This window comes from Sciurus vulgaris (assembly GCF_902686455.1).
Source record: "Sciurus vulgaris genome assembly, chromosome: X".
Classification (NCBI taxonomy): Eukaryota; Metazoa; Chordata; class Mammalia; order Rodentia; family Sciuridae; genus Sciurus; species Sciurus vulgaris.
The window spans coordinates 78042512-78066593 of NC_136471.1; the positions used below are offsets into that span (position 1 = coordinate 78042512).

At 41.5% G+C, this 24082-nt stretch overlaps 1 protein-coding gene across 5 annotated transcripts in view; it reads right to left on the minus strand.

The window, feature by feature from the left end:
- NHSL2 (NHS like 2) overlaps positions 1 to 23592 on the minus strand; it is a 277111-nt gene extending 253519 nt beyond the window's left edge. For 3 of the 5 annotated variants that reach the window (XM_079125031.1, XM_079125030.1, XM_079125024.1), the window contains exon 1: positions 23165 to 23589. In XM_079125031.1, the coding sequence (XP_078981157.1) occupies positions 23165 to 23444 (280 nt within the window). In that variant the 5' untranslated portion in view covers positions 23445 to 23589. Of the gene's footprint in view, positions 1 to 23096; positions 23119 to 23164 lie in introns of those variants that run through there. The other 2 variants (XM_079125019.1, XM_079125026.1) reach the window with 2 other exon arrangements.
- Between the last annotated feature and the right edge of the window lie 490 nt (positions 23593 to 24082).

The following is a 24082-nucleotide window of genomic DNA, read 5'->3' on the forward strand; positions in this document are numbered from 1 at the left end:
TTTATAGCTTCTTCACTCAGATGATTTGGAGTGAAGATCAAATAATTTAATGGCATCAAGAAGATTCCTTTAATACACATGCCCCCCAAATCTGTCCATGTCTCACTGCGCTTTATCTTGGTGAAGACCACCTCTCCCAACATCTACCTTACTAACTAAAACCTCTTTCTAAAACCTCCTCATTTTCTTTTGCACCTGTAAATCTGTCCACCTTTTTTCCAAAGTCACTATCACTACCCTGGACCAAACCTACATCTTCTCTCTCTTGGACAATGGTAATCCTCTCCTGTCTGGCTCTGTCTTTGTACATTCCTCTGCAGTCCATTCTCTGCCTAACAGCCTGAGTGAGCATTTTGAAATCAAAATCAAATCATGTTACCCATCTTGCATTGGTGGCTCCTGTTGTTCTTAGGATAAAATCTTAGAATTTTCTTCATAGCCCACAAGACCTTATGTGATCAGGCACCCTCACCCATCTCATCTTCAACTAATATTGCTCTTTTTCTTGTTCCCTCATACTTCCCCACACTCAACTTCCTTGAATGCACCATGCACTCTCCTACCGAAAAGCCTGGGCACATGGTGTTCTCCCTGTCTGAAATGCTCTTTCCAAGCCCCCTCCTACTCCAGGCACATTCCAATTTCCTTATTTCCCCAGGAAAGATTTCCCTGATCCCTGAAGATTAGGTCAAGTATGTCTATTATTCATGCTACTTTTATTTTAGTCATTATTTGATTAATGTCTACTTCTCCCACAAAATTCTTAGCTCCCCAGAGACAAGAACCATGATTATTTTTGTTTATCATGATGTCCTTAGCACCTGACACAGTGCCTGACATTATTGGTGCTCAGTCAATAATTGTTAAATGAAATTATGAACATGGAGGTCCTTGACAAAGAGTAGAGGTGGGCAAAAATAAGACAGTGTTGCAGAAACAGACAAACTGATCATAGAATTCACATGGAAATTTAAGGAACCCAGAATAGTCAAAGCAATCTTGAAAATGAGAAATGAAGTTGGAGCACTAATACTTTCCAATTTCAAAACTTAATTCAAAGTAATAAAAAGTAACCAAAATAATTTAAAATAATCAAGATGGTGTGGTACTGGCTAAGGATACATTATGGATCATGGAATAGAACTGAGAGTTCAGAAATAAGCCCAGATATCTATAGTCAGTTAATTTTTGGCAAGTGTACCAAAAAGAACAGTCTCTTCAACAAAAGGTTGACAATGGGATATCCAACAACATGAAAAAGAATGAAGTTGGACCATTTCCTCACATCATAAACAAAATTAACTCTAAATGGATCAAAAATCAGAAGAGGCAAAATGATAAAATCCTTAAAGGAAATATAGATGTAAATCTGCATGTACTTGGATTAGACAGTGGTTTGAAATAACATGATGTTAAAAGTACAAGCATCCAAAGTACATGTTGGACATCATCAAAATTTAAAACCTTTGTGCATCAAAGAATATCAACAAAGTGAATAGACAACCCACGGAATGGAAGAAAATATTTACAAATCCTATATCTGACCAGGGATTTGTATATATATAATAAAGAACTCCTCTAATTCCACAACAAAATAACAAACAACCCTGTTCAAAAATAGGCAGAAGACTTGAATAACTATTTCTTCATAAAGATATACAAATAGTCACTAAAGACATGAAAAGATGCTCAACACCATGAGTTATTAGGAAATACAAGTAAAAACTACAATGACATAGACTTCATGCCCACTAAGATGGCTGGAACAAAAATGTAGATAATAACAAGTATTGGTAAGATGTATAGAAATTGGAACCTTCATATACTACTGGTAGGACTACAACAGTCTGGCAGCTCTTCAAAGGGTCAAATATGGAGTTTCCAAAAGATTCAGCAATTCCACTTATGGGTGTATACCAAAGAGAAATTAAAGATATTTTCACACAACAACTTGTACATAAATGTTCATACACATTATTTATAATAACCAAAGGATAGAAACTAGCCAAATGTCCTTCAATGTGTAAGTGGATAAACCACCTGTGATATCTCCATACAATGGAATGTTAGTTAACCATAAAAAAGAACGAAGTGCTGACACATGCTACAACATGGACAAAACTCAAAAACATCATAAGTGAATTAAGCCAGACAAAAAATCCAGGTATTATGATTCCATTTATATGACATGTCCAGAATAGGCAAATCTATAGAGACAGAAAGTAGATTAGCTATTGCCTGGGAAGCATTGATGGGTCATTGGGAGCTGGGTTTCTTTTGTGGTAATGAAAGTGTTATAAAATTGACAGTGGTAATAGATGCATAACCTCACGAATATATTAAAAGTCACTGAATTATACATGTTAAATGAGGGAATTATATGTTATGCAAATTATATCTCAATAAAACTGTCAAAAACAAGATGTTAACATGGAAAGAGAGTTCTAAAAGTCAAGAATGAGCCAGTCATAGCAAGTTTATGGGGATGAGTGTTCCAGCCAGAAGGAACAGCTAGTGCAAGGATCCTGGGGAAGGCATTAGCTTGTCAAAGAACAGAAATGAGGTCAGTATAGATAGCTGAAGTGAGCCAGGGGGAAAGTGATTGAAGCTGAGGTCAGAAAGGTCAGCAGGCCTGCTAGAATGTGAAATCTACTCCATGAGGAGGAGCCATGAAAAGCTCTGGAGCAGGTAAGTGATTTATTTCATTAGCTGGTGAAATGCATGGCCATGTGACTTGTTTTGGCTAATGAAATATGTCACTCCCCTGCTCTACTGCTAGACCTTATTATTTGAAATGTGTTAACAAAGAAGTGCATAAATTATTCTACCATAATTTTAAAGAAATATTTTGATATTAATATTTCACTAATATACTATTAATTATAAATACTGGTGTTTATATAGTTGTTTTCCTTTGTAGACCTATATATATTACCTCAAGCTTCAAAAACAATTCTGGAAAGGTACAGTGGTGTATGCCTGTAATCTCAGCTTTGAGGAAAGTTCAGGCAGGAGCATCACAAGTTTGAGGCCATCCTCAGCAACTTAGTGAGACCCTGTCTCAAAATAAAAAAAATAAAAAGTGTTGGGGATATAGCTCAGTGGTGGAGCACACCTGGGTTTGGTCCCTAGTAGCACAAAAAGAATAAAAAATTCTGAAAAAGGTTGAGAATGCCAATTTCTTAGTGGAAGACTAACAGCATGGTAGGTCCCTGCCTTGTCTTCTCAATTCACCTTATATTGCCTCCATGGTAGGTCTACCAAGCCTACTATGGCAGAATGGGAAGTTAAATGAAACAGAAAACTTGAAGGCAAGTTCTGAAGAAGACTTCAGAATAATAGAAGACTTGGGTGCTGCTCAATGGTATCTTCAGGAATAGGCCCTGGATTTCTAATGCATCAGTGCATGGTAGAAATATTGGCCTGACAAAGTCTATTACTTTGCTGCTCTCCATCTGTGTTATGATGTATTTGGGCTAGATGGTCTCATGACCTGTATGGCTATGACAACCTGAGTTTCTGTACTATCTTATTCTATGGAATCCCAAAACGGAGGCCCAGTAGCCCCAGGCACTCCCCTGACCTTGGCATTGACTTTGAAAGACTTCCCAAAGATTCTCTACAATATGCTTAAAGGGGAAAATATTTTCCCCAACTTCAAAACACCACCAACGGCCTTAGCCTCCTTTCTTTTGCTCATGCAACTTTCCCTTCCCAGTACACCCTCCCCATGTCTATCAGTGCCCCAATCCAAAACTATGTATCATGACAAAGTTGTGATGGACTACTCCAAACTCCTGTAGCACCAGGCATGATTCACCTTTTATTACCATCTTTTTACATGTATGTGTCCCCACTTACAGTATAATTTCTGAGTGGGCCCTACATTTCATCCTTCCAAGCATCCTCAGTTCCCAACTGAGTTCCTTTATCTACCGGTATTCAGACAAATATAATGGCCTGTGTACAGTCCTGTAGTTGAGTGAGCAATAAGGAATCAATTCCCTTGGGGTCAAATTCTGGCGTTGTGACTTTACTGATTTTTTTTTGTTACTGCAAAAAAAATGACTTAGATAGTAGTGACATTGTGACAACATGTCTTTTTTGATTTCTTCATCTATAAAATTGGGAAAATGGTACCTATTTCACTTAAAATAAAGATTAAGGAGTAAGTACAAGTGTTGGACACCTACTCAGAAGTATTATTTATAAATTTTATGTAACAAGTATTTCATGCATGCCAGATTTTTAGTCTTTATAACATGACTATGAAGTAAGTATTATCATTATAAGCATCACTTATTTATGGTAATAAGGGATAAATTAATGCAGAGAGAGTCAGGCTACTTGTCCAGGGTCATAATAAAACAAGCAGAAGGGTGAGGACTCAAACCCAGGGAGGGTGGACCCAAGGCCCAAGCACTTAGCCACTATGCTATCACTCAACAGTTATCATTATTGTCTTTCTTCTGCCAGTGTCAGGACAATTACAGGTACAAAGAAAAATGAGGCCAAGTTGTAGGCTGCCTTCTAGTTAGCTTTCTGTTGCTCCCAAGTGCTTTTGATCTGCAAGGCATACATTTTTGTTTTCTCTTCCCTCTGGTTGACTTTCATTCTGACCCAGTTGAGTCTTTCCCTCTGATCATGTCCTTTGTGCCCATCTGTGTTGCCAACCTGGTGGTCAGCAAGATGATAAATGAGGGGAAAAGAAAAGAGTTCATCTGCTCCTTGTGGGCAGACTGCTTAATATGAGAAAAAGACTTGCCCACTTATTTTTGGGTTTTCATGAAATTCTGTCTCTTAAATGAAGCATACTCTACTATTAAAAGTATCTGTAATTTAAACTGGGTCTCCAAGAGTGAGTCCTCTGAGCCATGAATATTCCCAGTCCAATCTTTCATATAGAATTATAGACTGAGCTGTAACAAGCCTTAGGGATATCCAAGTCTTTCATTTTAAAGAAGAGGAAACCAGGACCTAGGAAAAGGAAGGGACTTGCCAGGAATATAGCAGTTGCTCAATGAATATGTATTGAGAAAATGAAAGACCAATGATCCCTATTCTTGTGAGGTGAGGGGTACAGTCTATGCTCATGTTGTTCTTTGTTCCAAGTGCATCATGCAAATCCCATACCCTGAACTCAGTAGCATCATGTGAGAAGGCGAATTGTATTTAGTCCATTATTTATTTATTTATTTTGTAGTACTGGGGATTGAACCTAGGGGTGCTTTTCCACTAAGCTACATTCCGCCGCTATGTTTATTTTTTAAATTTTGAGCCAGGGTTCTTCTAAGTTGCAGAGGCTGGCCTTAAACTTGCAATCCTCCTGCTTTGGCCTCCTTAGTAGCTGGGAATTACAGACATGCACCGCTGAGCCCAGCTGAAAAGGCACATTTTAAAAGTACAAATGTCTAGATACAACCACAGAAATTCTAATTTAATTGTTCCTGGGCTAAAGCTCAGATATTGGGGTGTGTGTGTGTGTGTGTGTGTGTGTGTGTGTGTGTGTGTGTGTGTTTTCTCCTTTTATGTTCCCAATGTGATTCTAATGGGCAGCAAAGGTTGAGAACCACTGCTCTAAACCAATGCTTATCCAACAGTTTTAAAATTTAGATGTCCACATTACACACACATTCACACACATCAGTGTTTTTTATTGAGGTGTGCCAGGTGATTCCAAAACACAGCTAAGGCTGAAAATCAAAACCAGTAATGATTATGTGACAGAGAGCAAATGAAAAGAAATGAATCATACTTTATCTATTTTATAAGCTCCATGAGGACAAAGATTTTTGCCTGTATTGTTCACTCCTGTATCTCCAGTGCCTAAAACAGCACAAATGGTTTCTTGGTCTCCATGACCTTCTCACTTGCTGCCATGGGCAAATCAATTTCAAATTCCCTGAGTCTATTTTTTTTCCATTTCTCAAATAGCAGTAATAACTCACAAAGCTGTCATTAGGATCATATAAGATAACATAAGTAAAAGTGCTTCATAAATGAAAAAAGAAACACAAAAATGCTAGTTGCCCAGAGGAAAAAAAAATCAATTTCCTATTCTCTTTTTGCCTCCCCAAGAAATTTTAATTCTCTTTTTAGCCCCACCATATTTAATCTTGCCAAATCTCCTAGGTCCCCCTAGAAAGCCCTGCATGGGATCCTATCCGAACTAGGCTGCTCCCTAATGGTGACAAAAACATGGCTGGGTGTGGTGGCACACATCTGTAAGTCCAGTATTTAGAGTTTGAGGCAGAAGAATAGGAGGTAGCTCAGTGTTAGAGTACTTGTCTAGCATGTGCCAGGCCCTAGGTTTGATCCCTGGCACTGCAACAAAGAAACAAACAAACAAACAAAACCCATATTCCTTCACAGTCCCCAAGTTCAGTATAATCTATTCCTCATTCATTGTGATAAAGAACATAGGGACCCAAATTCTAGGTTTTCAACTTATTTCCCAGCTTTTTTTTTTATTGTTTCTCCTATTTAGTTATACATGACAGCAGAATGCATTTTGATGTTGGAGATGGAACCAGGACCACACACACACCAAACACACTCTCTACCACTGAGCTACAGCCCTAGCCCTCCTCAACTCTTCCTGAGCCTGTTTCCTCATCAAGAAAATGGGGATAATAGTTAACATATCATGGAATCACTGTTACAATAAAATGAGTTAATGATGCATATATTACCTTACATATATTAAAGCTCTTTAATATAATAATAAGAGCCACAGGTTTTTGTCCAAAGGTTTTTTTGTTTTGTTTTGCTGTTTTGCTTTTTGTTTCTGAGGTATTCAATTCTGGGAATTGAACCTAGGGCTTCCTACATGGTAGGCAAGTATTCTATCACTGAGATACACCTCCAGCCCCTTTAATTAATTAATTTAAGGATAGGTTTTCACTAGTTGTCCAGGCTGGCCTTGAACTTGCAATCTTCCTTCCTAAGCCTCCTGAGTCACTGGGATTACAAGAATGTGCCACTACAAATGGTTCAAAGTTTTTTTTTTTTTTATTTTAAAAGGGGATGTGTGTAAAAATAATAAATGTAAAAACAAAATGAGTAAAAATTAAACATAAATAAAACATTTTAAAGTTCATTCCTCAAGTACAAAGGTAACAAAAGTAAAATGGGGCAATCTAGCTGTGTAACATCTGTCACTTTCTGATATTTGGAGTTTATCTGGGTGGCCAAATAGTACTGCAAAAACATACTATTCCCCTCTCTGTTAGTCATTCAGCAAATATGTATTGAGTACTAACTGCATAACCAGAGCACTGGGAGGATACAGACATTGAAAATAATATAGCCCTTGGGGAGTCTGGTGGGAGCTCTTAAAACAAAATGCTGTAGCCTGGACATCTCTATTAATGTGGCAGTGGCATACCCTGTTGCAGGCAAAAATACTTGGGAGTCAGTAAACCATTTCTTGGGTGTTGTGAGGTTCACAGTGTTGGTAATGGCAAAATTACAAAATGGTAAAGGTAAGCATTAATTAGTATAGCAGATTTATTGGATAAGAAGCAAAGAAATTTTAAAAAATACAAAACTCCTCCTCCTAGGTCATTTAGTCTTTCAACAAACATTCACATCATACCTACTTCCAAACTATAGGGTGAAGAAAGAGGGGTGAGTCAGCTACTGTCCTTACCCTCAAGGATGATAATATATAACATTCAGGAGATGGCTGTTTGTTTTATTCACAAAGCTTTTTTCCTTACAGGGTTTCATCTGATCCTCTTGACAGAGAACAAAGGCTCAGCATTGAAAATTATCCCTATTAACAAGTACTGGAACTGGGCTTACACCTGGGGAAAATACGCAAAATTAAGCCATTCTCATAATCAAAGCTTCCTACATCCAAAGGCCAATCCCTAGTCCACACCACCTGATGTAACTATGGTTTCCCTTGGGCTGCAGGAAATTCCCCTTGATACTCAGTTGAATTTATCAGGATGGGAAGGCCTTACCAATTACATTGTTTCCATATCCCCACAAACTTTAAGAAAGGCTTTAAAGTTCTTAGCAAGTTCTAACTTCCAGCTTCCAGTTCATCTTAGGGTAAGGAATGGCCAGTGTTTTTTTCCAAGTTTCCGAGAAGAAGGTCATATTACTTTCAAGTGGTAGTAAAGGAAAGAAAATAAAAATGGATTCAAGAAGGGTCAATACATAATGGCAGCCTCTGTCTAAATATCTCCCTGCAGGCTGAGCCACCTAGGAAACAAGGGTTGCAAAAGTGAACAAAGCACAGCAGGAACATAATGGAGAAAATCAGAGAGGTATTTAAAGAGGCGGGAATGGTAGGGTATTGTGGCACAAGTCCATTATCCCAGCAATTTAGGAAGCTGAGGCAGGATTGCAAGTTCGAGGCCAGTGCAACTTAGTGAGACCCTGTCTCAAAATAAAATTTAAGAAAAGCACTTGGGTTGTAGCTCAGTGGTAGAGTGTTTTGCCTAGTTTTGCCTAGCGTGTGCAAGGCCCTAGGTTCAATCCCCAGCACCAAAAAAAAAAAAAAAAAAAAAAAAACGGAAAAGAAAAGAAAGAGAGAAAATAAAAGCAGAATGTCTGAGTGGGAGTGTTGAAGGATAAATAGGAGTTTTCAGGAAAAGACAGAAGGGTTATTGAAGGCTTCCTTGCCTCTGTGCCTCATGCTTTTCACAGAAGACTTAGCAAGGTTGTCTCCTTCCCTACTGTCTCCACGAATAAATTTAAGACACAGGAGTCAACAGTAAGTCTTAACAATTCAGTATCACCAATACCTGGCCCAGTGCCTAGCTTACTACAACGATCAGGGTAAGGAATTACCTCTTTGGAGCTACTTCCAAATCAGCAGATTAGAGATAAACTGCTTTGCTTTATTAAAAAAAAAAAAAAAGAAAAGAAAATTAAGGGGGAAAATATCTCAGCTATGCCCAAACTCACCATTTTAAAGCGCATTTCAAAAGAACACAGCAAAGTTTATAAGCAATTGTGAAGTGTGGAGCAATGGAGGTGTTTTCCCATCTAAAACCCAGAAACAATGCACTGCCACAATTAACATGTAGCACTAGGTTTTCATCATAGAAAGTAGACATTTAGCCTGGAACCACTGACACAAACGAAAGCCTGCAGTCCCAGCATGTGGACTCACCATAGAGAGAAGTCCTTCTGGGGTTCACAGCAGGGGTGGAGTTGGCAGCAGATGTTGAAACTTAAAGAAGTGAGACTAGCAAGGGGTGTCCTGTATACTCCTCGAGAACCGGGTCTATCTCTGAGAAATTTCTGTATGGCACATGGTAGCTCCTGGCACTACAGGACTGCTTGTACGGTTGTACAAGTTGTATTTCTACAAGGGAACCCTGAAAAGGGTCTTAAGTTGAGGCCACAATTTAGTTGAACCCAAGTCCCTATCTGATTGCCCACAGAGGAAGGGGCACCTTTGTTTATTATGCTCAGAGAGGGTGACTTTTTCAAATCGGTCCACTAAGAGGATACTCCAGTTTTTAATAGTTAAGACCAGGAGGAGTGACTTTTACAAATGGTTAGGCCCAGAAGATGATGCCTTTGTCTAAAGCTTCCACCAAAAATGGTGGCTTTTCCTAATTGATTCACCCAGAGGACGCACTAGGACGCACTCATTTTGTCATGCTTCCCTCTACCTGGAGGGGGCACATATTTGCCAGTTCAACCCACTGCCATCCAACAGGAATTCAATAAATGTTTTCTGGGCTGGAGAGATTCCTCATCTTTACCATCTCTTCCCCCCTCTTCCTCACTCCAGTCCCTGTGTGTCAGGTAGTCTGGAAGCAATAGGTACAAAATACAAAACCTCTCTGCAAGCCAATAACATTTTCCCCTAAATCTACCATTTTCATTAACTTGGTGTTATAGGAAAAAAAAAAAAAAAAAAAAAAAAAAAAAGCTTTCACTGGGCTCTTTCACAACGGGGAGTGAACTTATGTAACCCGTTATTCCAAGAGGTAATGCAGGCCGGAAGTTGGAATACAACAAGATTTTCTTATCCAGAATCCTCAAGAAATGAGTCCTCTTAATAGCTAAGTTTCCTGGGAGTTGGACTGATTCCTGTTTTTCAGTACTGAATTTTTTCTTTAATTTCCACCATTTTCAGAAGAACTCTTCCTGAAAACATACTTCTCAGCCTTCCTAGATTCTTTTTCTTTCTTTCTTTTTTTTAAAGTTTGCTGGACAAATTTTAATTGGGAAAAAAAACACAAAAATTGAATATATCAACAAAGTGCCATGCAAGTTTTTTTTTTTTTTTTTTTAGGATTATGTTCTGGATTTTTTTTATTGTAAACAAATGGGATACATGCTGTTTCTCTATTTGAACATGGCACAGGTTTTTGATATATGTTTACATTGTGTAGAGTTTATTTTATTTTATTTTTTTGAGATGGGGTCTCACTAAATTCTGCAGGCTAGTCTAGAACTTCTGGGCTCAAGCAATTCTCCTCCCTCAACCTTCTAAGTAGCTGGAACTACAGGCCCTTGCCACCATACTCAGCTACACTGAATAATGTTTACATCAGATAAAAAGTATGTCTTCTCAAATGTCATTCATTTCCTTATGATGAAAGCTTTCGAAAGATTCTTCTTAATGCCTGTTTATCATTCTCAGGGTCTAGCATTATTTGGGAGGCAAACCATAGAGGTTACCTTTAGCACCTCTCCTCTGATCACAGCAGGGAAGGGGCTTGCCAAAAGTGTCCCCCAGAGTTCTCTCTTTTACCTTTGTCCCAGTATTTCCCAGTGGGCTGCTCACAGAGCCACCTAAGTGGTTGTCTCAGGACCCCAAAATAGCCACAGGGGAGATTCTACAAGAGAAGTCCAAACATGTAACAACTGACCCCAGAGGAGCTTTTGTACCAGAACTTTTCTTCTCTCTGGGTGGCTGTTGGAGGAAAGCCATATTTTGAAAGTATTTCTGTGGGATCATGAAGGGGGGAAAAAATAAATACTCTTCCTTCTAAATTGCATTTATTGAAGAATATATGGGCTTAAGAATACTCAGTGCATTTATATAGTGGTTTTCACCATTCTACATTATTATGAATGCAAGAATTTTTGTGCATGAAATGGAGTACCACATCAGAGATCATAAGAAAGCACAGAATTCAATCTATACACTGATTCAGAGGCAACCATTTCAAATTCTATTTGTAATTTCTGACATAACCTAATTCAGAACACTAAATATTACTGTGTCAGTTTTCCCCTCTTGCCTGCACTTCCAACAATGGTGCATAGTGGAGTCTTCATATTCTATTGCAAAAAAAAGTAAGTTGAGTTTGACCAACCTAGGGATCCAACCTAGTGTCATCATATGTGATATTAAGTGGCTATGACAAAAGAAAACAAAAATGCTGTCCTCATTTAAAATGTTAGTGATTTTTGATGACATGTTATAGGCAAAAAATGTAAAATAAAATATTTATTTAACCTTAGCACTTATTTATTCTTTTTACTAACAAAATAAAGTGGCGCCATTTTTTTTCTGATTTCTTTTGTTCTCTTATAAAAATTCAAAAGTTCATTATCTAACTCTGTAGCATTACTTCTTGCAATTAATTCATACATGAGATCACCTTTTGGTCACTTATTTTAATCTAAGCCTACATTATAGTGCATGCTCATTATCCACAAATATAATATGTAAAATATTACATGTTCAGGGGCTGGGAGTGCAGTTCAGTGGTAGAGTGCTTGCCTAGCAAGTTCTAGATCCTGGGTTTCATCCTTAGCATCACACACAAGAAAAGGGTTATGTGCTCAAGTAGGTTGGGAAACTCTAGCTTGATCTTTTTCAGCTTTAACCTTCTATAACATAGCAAGGTCCATCTGCAAGTAGGACCTTCAAAAATACTTGTTCCTGGGCCTCATGCCCCCCAAATTCTGGTTCTATTGGTGTGGGGTGGAACCATAGCATTAGTAGCTTTTTAAAGCTCCCTGGCAGATTTTTTTGTTTGTTTTGTTTTGTTTTTGAGATTTGGTGTTGTAGCCAGGATCTGTATAAGATTCTGTGGTTATAATTTAAAAAGTGGAAAATGCAATCAGACAAGCAGTGTAAAGGATTTTACTTAGATGACTGAAATTCCTGGTGGTCTGGACATTTTATAAACACTGCTACGGTGTCCCCCTGGCTTTGAGACTGCTTGACCATGAGCTCAGGGTTTACTTATTCCATATCCACACTTATAAGAATTAGGCCTATTAGACCATCAGGCAAACTATTTGATACTTCATTGAATCACCCTTAGGCACCATAAGTTTTGTGAGAAAAATATGTTTCTTTAATCCATATCCAGGTTGGTTCTGTAAAACTGGTGAGCTGGCCAGGAGCCATGTATACATCCCCAGGGGAAGAGAACAGAGCCAGCAAGACACTTGGACAAGAACTCTGCCCAAAGGCAGGGGATGCTGCCTGACTTATGGGTCTGCATCTGTCCTCTACTCCTTCATTAAAGCCCCTATTGGCACCCCAGCCGCAGGGTCTGTGGTCAGCCAGCACCACATATTCTCTGTGACAATAAACATCTCAAGGCTGCCAGGACTCTCAGTGGTGTCACAGCTTCAGCTCCAAAAAAATGTTTTCCCCCTTGGTTGGTGAGGCAGTGAACAGATGTCAGTGGGGGAGAATGAAGGGAGGAGTTAAAGGAAAGGAAAACCCTCGGGTTGGGAGAGATGAGCTGACAACCTCAAAAGCTAGATGCAGCTCCTCCATGGACACACAAGCATTCTTTATATATTCCAGAAAAGGGAAGAATGGCTGAAATTTGGAGTTGTCTAGGAAATATTCTTATTATAAATAAACCTTTGACAATACCACCATCCAGGGGTTTCAAAAGGATTGGTGGAATTTCATCCTCTTTGTTAGTATCTCATGTGCATAATCGTGATGTATGCACCAAGCATTTTACATACATTATATTGGATTTTCACAACCACTCTCTGAAATGGGTAGTGTAAACCCCATTTTACAAATTAGGAACTGTGGCTAAGACATATCAGTCAGTTATGATGTGTTGAACTAATGACACTTAAACTCATAGCTGCTAATTCCACATCCCAAGATACTTTCCTTAATGTGTCATTCATTATATTTGTGAACTTATTAAAAGTGACACACGATCATTTTGGAAATCTTGAAAAATGCAGAGTCATATATGGAAAAATGTAACACCCTGTATTAGTCAGCTTTCTGTCATTGTGACAAAATACCTGAAATAATCAACTTATAAGGAAGCCTTACAAGTTATTTTGGTTCACAGTTTCAGAGGTTTCAGTCCAAGACCCTGTTGCTTTGGGCCTGTGGTGGTACAGTGCATGACAACAGCAGGAGAGTGTGGCAGAGAAGGCCTCTTCACCTCATGGCAACCAAGAACAAAGAGAGAGACAGGAAGGAGTCCCACTATTACCTTCAAGGGCGTGCCCTCAATGATCAGAAGTCCTCCTACTATGCCTTACCTCCTAAAGGTTCCACCACCTCCAAGGAGCACCATAGGAGGGGGACCAAGCCTTCAACACATGGGTAGCATTCAAGATCCAAACTATAACACACCCATCCACATAATCCTATCACCCTGAGAACCATTGTTAACATTTTTGCATTTAACTCTCCAGGTTTTTTTTTGTTTCTTGGTTGGTTGTTTATATGTGCACATACTTTGGATAATATTATACATGCAATTTTTTAGGTACTGTGGACTGAACCCAGGGGTGCTAACCACTGTGCTCCTTCCACTTTCTTTTTTATTTTTTCTTTGAGACAGGGTTTTGCAAAGTTGTTGAGGGTCTCTCTAAATTGCTGAGGATAGCCTCAAACTTGTGATCTTCCTGCCTCAGCCTCCCAAGTCACTGGGATGACAAATGTGCATCACCACACCCATCTTATACATACAATTTAATACCACGGTTTTTCACTTATCATTATGTTGCACATTTCCACATATCCTTATATATTTGTTACAACATGGTTTTTCACAGCTGTGTACTATTCTATCACATACTTAGAAAAATTTATATAATCATTTCTCTATTTTTTTACTGTTTAGGCTATTTTCATTTTTCCAGTTAATATACATAATCAAAGATGCAATGAGGACCCTTGCATATTTTACCCCACAATATCTGATTTTTTTATTTCTTATTTTTATTTTTTTGGTATTGGGGATGGAACCCAGGGGTGCTTTACCACTGAGCTCCATCCCCATCCCTTTTTATTTTTTTATTTTGAGACAGGATCTCACTAAGTTGTGTAGACTTCTTCAACTGGTGGGCTCCAGATCTTCCTTCCTAATTTGCTGAGACTGGCCTTAAACAAACTTGTGATCTTCCTGCCTCAGCCTCTGGTATTAAAGGTGTGTACCAGCATGCCTGGTCTGATTATTTCTTTAGCATAAGATCCTAGAAGTGGAATTGCTGAGTCAAAGGGAACACACTGTAAATAACAACAAGGCCTGTCTTGCTGACAACTATGGGATGCCATAGATGTCTCCTGCCAGGGCAGAGAGCCATGAAAATGTTCATGTAAGGAGACCTCGGTCATCTCAGAACCTCCTAGCTGAGGAGAATAATCTGAGTTCAGTATTTTGCAAATACTGGGGGATCTGACTATAAGTTGTCAAGCAGCTAATTACACTGTTCTCAGAAGCAAACAATTCCAATTTAAGTAAAAACAGCTGATATATTTTTAAAACACATTTACTCTTTAGGGCCATTTTCCAAAGAGAAAAAAAAAAAACACATTTCTTCTGGGCTGGGGATGTAGCTCAGTGGTGTTTGCCTAGCATGTGTGAGGGCCTAAGTTCAATTCCCAGAACTGAAAAAGAAATAGAACTTTTTTCCCAAATCTTTCCATAGATGAATTATTACAGATCAATCTGAAGAATCTGTGATATTCAGAAAGAATAATAATAATAATAAATACTGTCAAATCTCAAATGTCCCCACTCACAGAAAAGCAGGGGCATGATAATATATTTAGCTTTGGAGTACAACTGGATACACACAGCTGGGGACACACAAGCAGGTAGAGTCTTGCTTTGTGTCTCTCTTTCTCATTGTGGCTATGGCATGGAGTCCCTTCTGGTCTAGCCTTCTTGAGTGGGAGGGGCTACGGTGGGGGTGAGGGATCAGAACCTGACTCTACAAAGCAGGGAAGAGCTGAGGTTGCTAAGGTCTCATCTGTTCCAGGATAATGAAAATTGAATGTAGATTGAGAAAATCCACATTTAATTTTACAACTGCATTTTAACCATGCATTTTTTTACCCCCCCCCCCCAATACTCTCCTGTCTTCAACTCCTCAGCCAACAAACAGGATGTGAGGGGCTCCCCACCCCACCTCCGCCCCCAGGGCCTGTTCTGAGTCAGGAGGTGCCTTGTGCCCTCTGCTTCTGAATCCTTCACTGTAGTTCCTCCCCCACACCAGCTCTCTCATATATCCAGGGCCTTGCACAGGCAACTTCCTGTGCCAGGAATTCCCTCCCCCGCCTTCTTCAACTGGTGGGCTCCATATCTTCCTTCAGAACTCAGACTTCACATTCTACTGGAATCTTCTTCTAGCTTCTTTGCTGAATCAGGTGTGCCTCCTCTGCCTTCCCTGGAGCCCCTAGACTCATCTCCACAGAAGGAGGATTCATTGCTCTTCCCACTGGACTGTGGGCCTGCATTCTTATTCATCTCCATATTCCCAGAAACCTGCACAGGGCCAGCCTAGAGACAGGGGCTCCATAAATGTGCACTGGCTAACAGGTACAGTATTTATGAAGTGACTTTCAGATGCCAAGCACAGTTTTAGGAGCTGAAGATCTGGCAGTTAAAACAGGTAATAACCCCTATCCTCAAGGAGGATATATTTGAGGAGACTACGTTTTAGAGAGAGAAGAGGGAGGGGAAAAAAGGAAGAATGGACAGCAGGAGGGAAGAAGGAAGAGCTGCCTGATTATACAAACCTCCCAAGTTTAAAGGGTTTAAAGGGCTGATACCTCGTGCTCTTGGGAATGACCAGACTCACTGTTTTTTTGTTTGTTTGTTTGTTTGTTGGTTGGTTGGTTGGTTTTGTTTTTTATGTCCAGAAAAAATGTATTTCAAAAACAAAGGTTTATAAAGAAATATTTTCAGAGAATAATAAAGTTATGAGATTTTTTAAACATTTAAATATAAACTTTTATTTTTATAAAACATAGTTTTTAAAAATTTTTTATTCATTATAGACACGCTGTTTTTAAATATTTTTAGTTGAGAATGGACACAATACCTTTATTTTATTTATTTTTTATGTGGTGCTGAGGATTGAACCCAGTGCCTCACACATGCTAGGCAAGTGGTCTACCACTGAGCTACAACTCTAGCCTCCAGACCCACTGTTTATCAAACACAGTCCTTGTGGCAAGCTACCTATACAAACACTTATTCAACCTACCTACTGTTCATGGTACTGTTAGTAGTTTTGGCCATTAAGATATTGTCATCCTATGCACTCTATTATTTGCAGGAAAATAGATGGAACTGAGGGACATTATCTTAAGTGAAGTAGGTCAGGCATAGGAAAACGAATACCACATGATCTTGCTCATATGTGGAAACTAAAAAAAGTTGATCTGAATGGGGAGTAGTGATTACTGGAGACTAAGAATGTTGTGGGAAGAGGTGTATTTGAACGTAGGATAATGGCTACCAAAATAAAGTTAGGAGTTGGCACGGTGGCACACGCCTGTAATCCCAGTGGCTCGGGAGGCTTAGGCAGGAGGATTGTGAGTTCAAAGTCAGACTCAGAAACTTAGCAAGTCTCTAAACAACTCAGTGAGACTCTGTGTCTAAATAAAATACAAAAAAAGGACTGGGGATGTGGTTCAGTGGTTAAGTGCCCTTGGGTTCAATCCCCAATACCAAAAAAATAAAATAAAGTTAGGTAGGAATAAGTTCTAAAGCTCTTTAACATAGGGACTTATTACAGTTCAAATAACAATATATATGAAAAAATTGAATTTCTGTACTGAGAATAAAAGGCTCAAAAGTTTCAAACACTAAGCAGTAACAAGGAGATATAAATTTTAATTACCCTGATTGATTTGTACACACTCTATACATGTATTGTAATGACACATGACACCTCATAAATATGTACAATTATTTGTGTTAATAAATTTTTTAATGTTTAATATTAGCTACCCTTTTCTGATCACTACACATTGTATATGTGTATTGAATTATCATATTTTTCCCCCAAAATTTGTGCAATTAAAATAACAATTGGTAAAACATAAATTTAAAAAAGAAAACTTCAGTGAGGGCTTATCTGAGTGAAATCATGGAACTCTACAGAGCAGGGAAGGGATGATAGCTTAAACCAGGAAGACTAGGCTAGTGGTTCCCAACTTAGCGTAGAAGACTCCAGAGGGTCATGGTGTTATCACAAAAAGTTTGTGACTTTGCAGATCCACCAAGCATCGTCCATCCACTGAATGGGGCACTACTCGTGTATGTGTGTGTGTGTGTGTGTGTGTGTGTGTGTGTGTGTGTGTTACTGAGAATTGAACCCAGGGCCTTGTACATTCTAGGAAAGCACTCAACCAACTGAGCTATAGCTCCAGTCCAGCACTACTTTTTATATATATGAAGACAAAGTTCTCATGTTTAAAATACAAAATCATGTAAAATATCGATGAATGCACAGTAGCATTCTATTTTTGTTTGGTTTTGGTTTTGACTTATTTAGGGAATTCTAAAAGTCCTAAATCCATCCTGGGACCCCCAAAGCAGACTGAATGGAAGAATCCACTAGAATGTGAACTGGGGTCCTAGTTCTGATTATCTGCTCTCCCCAACCTGAAAAAGAAGACCCAATGCCCAGACACTGCATGCTGGTGTGGTGAAAAATGAGAGAGCAACCAACACTGCTTACTGGGAGCTCTCCAAGTGAGAGACTGGGTCATACTTACCTGCGAGTCTCTAGAAGCCAATGCAAGGATGAAGAAGAGCCCATGTAAAGATATGCCTACTATTGAAGGCTAGAAAATAATGATCTGAGGAAAAGGTGATTTGAGGCCTCTTAAAGGGTACAGAGAAGCAAAGCCAACGAGCCTGTTAAGCTACTTAAGCATTGAAGGATAAGAAATCCATACCTTGAAAACACATATGCTAAATGCATTTCTGGTAATAATTTAACTTTCTTATTCCCCTTGGTTTTTAATAAAAAGTGCCTTTTGAAATGCCAACTAGGCTCTACTATAATAACAGAAAATAGTCAGGATGCTTTAGGGGGTGGGGTAGTGTTCATAGTTGCATTGAAAGCTACAAGGGAAAAGAGCAGGTATAAAGATGGCAGAAGGATTGGAAATGAAACACCCCAAAGGAAAGGTGACCTTAAGAGGACAGCGTCAGGGTCACTGGCCAGTCACCTTTTTCCCTCTGAGATCATTTTTCCAGGGCAATTTTTCACTGAAACCTTAAAGGAGACTATCTTTTGTTTTAACAACTGAACCTGTTGCCTCACATCTATTCTTTGTAAGATACAAAATTGATCTTCCCTCTTCTTCAGCTCTGGCTCGCTCCCCCAAGTGGCAACTACAGAAACCTCAGGGGCCTATTCTTTAAAGCATTCCTCAGTGACTAAAGGTAGCAGGAGTCATTCATGATCCTGGACAAGTTCCAGTTAAAGAAAATGCCAGAGCAGCAACTCTCAAAGAACAACTGACTTTGAACTTTAAGTGTCACTGTTGAGGGCAGAGCACTGGCCTGGAATATCAGAAGGCCTGGCTTCTAGATGGAGATTTCCTGTCACTGACCTGCTATGTGACCTGGCCAGTGCCACATTCTCAAATAGGTAGACTGAATATATGCTTAAGCCACTAGCACAGGAGTAGAAAAGAGAGACGGGGAGGAATATAGAAAGGATCTATTAAAAAGCTATTTTAATTCCAACATACAAGTGAGCTTGGAGTCATTTCAAAAAATTAATGTTTTATTTGAAGGTTTCTATTCCTCTCATTTGGAATTATACATGCTGAGGCTAACTAAAATCTTTTTAGCACTCATGGCACTGAAGATCTTTATCAATCTGGGTGACTTTGGACAGGTCTCTTCACCTTTCTAGCCTTGGGGTATCAGATGCCATGATGCTCAAAATGGTTAATGACTGATATTTTGGCATCACATAGGATAAACAGACTCTACCCAAGCCAGAGAGGTACAGATAGATACAGATGATGCAAATGCACTACTCTTCTCCAGAAACATAATCAACTTCGTCAAGGTTAAAGTTGAGCCCAAGAGCCATAACTTGAATCTTCTCCTATTAGTCTACTATTCTAAAATCCTGACACTTTTATCACATTAGCTGTTCATGTGTCTAAAAAAGGAGAGGATTAAATTTCTTGCTTCTAATGTGGAAGAAATTCTAGTGGACATTTTGGTGTCCAAATTTCCAGGGAAGATGTTTTCAACACATGGAAATACCATGAAGCAGACCAGGAATTTCATGGTATTTAAAAAGAAAGTGGAAAGTGAAGAAAGAAGAAAAGAAAAAATGTAAATGGGTTTGTTTCCCCTCTCCCTTCTGTAAACCCACTGTCCCAAGGGCCTCTGGGGCTGACAGGTAGGACATAGACAAAGTGAGCCCTGGCTGTGTCTGTCTCAAGTCTCCCAAGATCCCTCTGCACCATCTGACTCAATAGAGCATCTCTCGCCCTCCTCAGCAAGGATGATCAGACTCAGGAAGTATACACCTCCTCTAATGACAAACTGGTTGCAGTCAGGAGGTGCAGTTTTCATCTTCATATAGATTTACAATAGTCTCCTCTTTCACTAAAACTATGATTTTAAGCACAAATAAAGCAGTTGTTTTTTCGGATTTGAAACCAGAGTTGCCACAAAGTTGGAAAATCAAGAGGTAGGAACTTCACACAAAGAAGAAGAGGGAGTTTCCACCATGGACCCTGCTGATGATATTTAAGCCAAAATAACTGCAAGAAGCAACAGAGCATTCTTCCTGCAGCAAGTTCATGAGTCAGTGTAAAATCATAGTTCTCCAGTGTTATTAAACATACCTGGAGTTATATAGTGCTTCAGTGACTTCCTGGATCTCGAAGGAGATATTATACCCTTAGGCCGATGATCTGATTGCTTTTGTAATTATCATCTGAACACCTACAAACATTAAATAGATCTCAGAGGGAGGAGTTGGAAAGCTTGGATTGACTCAGCATATGGTGGCAGGCATGGAATTATTTCCCACTGGCTTTGACCATACCATTCTTGAAACAAAGAGCACAGAGTGATGGCCACAGATGCAATTTAAAAAAGGTCGCATCTAAAACCAGATGTGGGGAAAAACTCACTTTATAGGCAAGGCCATGCCTAGGGTGTGGCCATGTCTACAGATCCACAACCAGAGGGGCCTGGTGCAGACCTGAATATGCCTCTCCCCTTCCACCCCCATCCCCCACCCCAAACCAGTTATAAGAGCTTCTAGGGCAGTCTCAAAGGGGTTCGAGTTACCGAAGAACAGCTTTCAGTGGGGGAAAGGGTGTTGCCAGGCAACCAGGCCAGCCAAGTCTCACCCCTGTAACCTTGAAGATGGTGGGTATGTGACCTCTGATAGTGTAGAGAGCACTTGGATTCCTTCAGCATCCACTTTCTCCTCCTCTATCTCTCTCTTCCTTTCCCTGTTCTCCCCTGCTGCTTCCCAGGGCCCCAGCCCAGCCTGCAGGCTGTGAGCCAGTGTGATTTGCCACTATTCAGCCCATCAGTGGCAGCCAAGTTGTCCCTGCAGGGAGGCTACAAGCTGCTGGCCTGTCAGCTGTCATTCACTCTGGCCATGTTGTTTCCAAATCTTCCTCCCTCCCTTCCTCCCTCCTTCTCAGGTTTCTCTTGCCCCCATGGTCAAAAGAAATAGCTAGAGAAAAAGATGAGGGGAAATCCAGCCAGATAGGTGATATGTAGGGTAAAATGCTGACTGAAAGTGCTGACCCCCAGCAAAATAGTCAGTAAAGGAGTGGGAGTGCTAGGCAAAAGGTACTTGGTTGGAAGAAAGAAGGGCAAGTTCTGACAATGTCTGGGTTTTGTTTATTTGTTTATGGTTAAAAATCTAATTGCCAGCCCACTGGACACCTTGTTGAAGCTTATGCCCAAACAACAAGGGGGTGCCAGATGGTGAACTGATTATGCTCCCCAACTCTCTTTGCATTTGGCACTTATGCCCAGACCATTACTGAGAGGGTCTAATTTAAGGGCTATGCAATCACAGCTCCTGAAGAGAAAAGTGTGCATGGGAACCTCAAGGGGAGTCTAGGGTAGGGCATTGGACCAGAAAATGGAAAAATCAGACCTTTCTGCCAACTTACAGAAGGTAGCTGTGTTCCATTTATGCAGCTGTCCTTGGGGTGCCTCTGAGCCAATTGACATGTACATTCTCAAAGGCAAGTGGCCACACTAAAAATGAAAGATGGCCACTCTCCCAGCTCTCCCAGCAAACTTCCAAGAAGCCAATCCAATGGCAATTTATTATAAGAATTATTCCCTTCCTTTAGGCAAAGACATCCATAGCATACAGTTATCTCTTTCTAACCCAGTAGATCACTGCAAATGATTAGGTCTTCAGGTGACTTGATGAATCCATGCCTTCACTCCTATGGAAAGGGCTAGCTTATTCAGCAGACAGAAAGGTACAGTTGGAAAAGTAGAGCCTCCTCCCTGTCCTTAACTTACCCTGCTGAATTTAGTAAGTAGATCTCTGCAGGGATTTTGAAAACCACTCCCCAAGCTGTGGCAAATTTCTCCTAGACTAATCCTGGTAATCGGTGGGACCCCAGCAAAAAACCAACCCAACCAAAACAAAACAACAATAACAAACCCTTCTTACCCTTTCTGTTAACTGAGAACTATCCAGACCTAGGGCCCCAGCTCTCCTAGTCCCCTGCTTTGCAAAGGTTTCTGGTTCCAGTCTACATTCCATCTGGTAGTCATCTGTGTCTTCCACCTTCCTTTTCTCATAGAACTAAGTTCATTTTTCTCTACCAGTGACTTCTGCCATGCACCTCAGAGGTCAGAGACCTTTGTGAAGAGGGGTTCTAGAGCCTCTTGATTTCAGTCCTTCTGTAAGGGATGGGGTCTGCAATGGAGAGGGGCGGACCCAGACCATTCTTTTCCAAGGCATCTGAAGGCTTACACTCAAGTGTAAACTTCTGCCTCCACCTGAAACTTTCTGGTCACACTGCTCTTTCTGTAGGCACCAATTGGCCTTGGTACCTGGCAGGTCGCAGCTGTGGTCAGCATTTCCAGCAAATTCAGTCCACTTGCTTTCAGCAATAGTCCCACACATCTAACAGGGTGCTGCATTCCTACAGAAAGGATCCCCCTTTCAAAGTGTTGGGATCCAAAGTAGTAAGACACACTCAGTGAGGGTACCCCTGGGACCTGGTGTTTCTCAGGTATGGCAGATTCCCAAAGTGAATGCACTTCAGGAAACTGATGACAGTTTCTTTAAATGTTTCTCTCCAGCAAATCTGTGCAGCTGGACTTTAGTGGTAGGGGGTCAGCGAGGCCCAGGGCAGTCTCCCCTCCCCCTACCGGCCACTCCCTGGCTCAGCGGCCCAGAAAGTGCTGGGAGAAACAGTCAGGAGGGCTCTAAGACGTTCCCTAGAGTGCAAGTCGCGTTCATGCTCCTGCTCGAAGTTGCACACAGGTTTAAAGGCAATCTGCAAGGCTGCCTGGCTTCTGCCGCCGCGAAGGTGGCGGGTGGCTCCGGCGCGCTTTCCGAAATGGCCAAGCTCCTAGAGCCAAGCAAAGACGCTGGCGCGGCCATTCCGTTCCCGACTCCGGGATGATAGGGACGCCTGGGTCCTGAGGGCGGCGCCTAAGCCATTCCGGACCCTGCGCCCCCCTCCCCCCAGCTCCCTGGCCGCCAAACCACGGCCAGGATCCCCTCTGAGGGCACGGGGCCACTCAGGACGGCGCGAGCAGGTCCAGGAGCTGGAAGTTCCAGCGATAGAGCAGCGGGAGAGGGTGGGGATCGAGGAAACGGTATCCCCTCACTCTCCAAGGGGAGGAAGGGAGAAGAGAGGGACGAAGAGAAGTGGGGAGAAGTGGGTACAGAACTGTGCATCTGCTGGCGCCCCCAGAGGCGGGGTAGTCGCGGGGTCGCGAGTCGCCAGGACGTAGTTTACCTAGCTCTTCTTCGTCTTCCTGCGGGCCAAGCAGGCGACAGGGAAGGCGGCGGCGGAGGCGCACCGTGCGCCGATACAGGCTGTCGGTGCGGCGTCCCAGGGCCAGCAGGTGCCCCTCGATGTCCTCGAGCAGAGCCAGTGAATGGCCACAGAGGTCGGCTAGTTGCCGGAGCAGACTGAGCGCTGCCAGGTGGCTCACGTCGCGGAGCTCAGACAGCGGCTGCGGCTGGTTGCGCGGGCACAGACGCTGGGGCACAACGGTGCGCCTGTAGAACGGCATCCCTGTCGTGGGTGCGGGAGACCAGCCTAGCGGCGCGACCGGCTCTCCCCGAAAGGCGCCCCTGGCCGGAGGGCCCCTGAGAGGCGGCCCCAGCTCCGGGTGTAGCAGGCCCCTAGGCGCGGGCCGGCGAGCGAGCGGGCGCCAAAGACTCGGGGCGGGTGGGCGGGCTGACGGGTTCACAACCGAGAGCGCCGGCTCCCCCCGGGCTGCACACCCGCCGGAGCCACCAGTCCCTCTGACTCTGCTTCGTCGGGCTCCTCCTCCTCCTCCCCGCCTTTCTCCTCCTCCTCCTCCCTCACTCTACTACTTCGGGATCCCCCCACCCACCTTTTTTTTTTTTTTTTTCTTTTGCGGTCAGAGATTCGCAGATTAACGCTTGATCCTGGAGAGGAGGGAGAGGGAAGTAGGAGTAGAAAGAGCGAGCTGGAGCGTGAAAGAAGGAAGGTCTGCGTGTGTGTGTGTGTGTGTGTGTGTGTGTGTGTGTGTGTGTGTTTGCGCGCGCGCTCGGGGTGGGGGTGTTCAGTGCCCGAGTCCTTCTGCAGAGCTCGTGCCCGGGTACTGAGGGTTAAAGTTGTTTTCTGCTTTGTTTAATTTTTTTTTAACTCAAACTTTTTCTCTGTAAATACTAAAAATTCAAG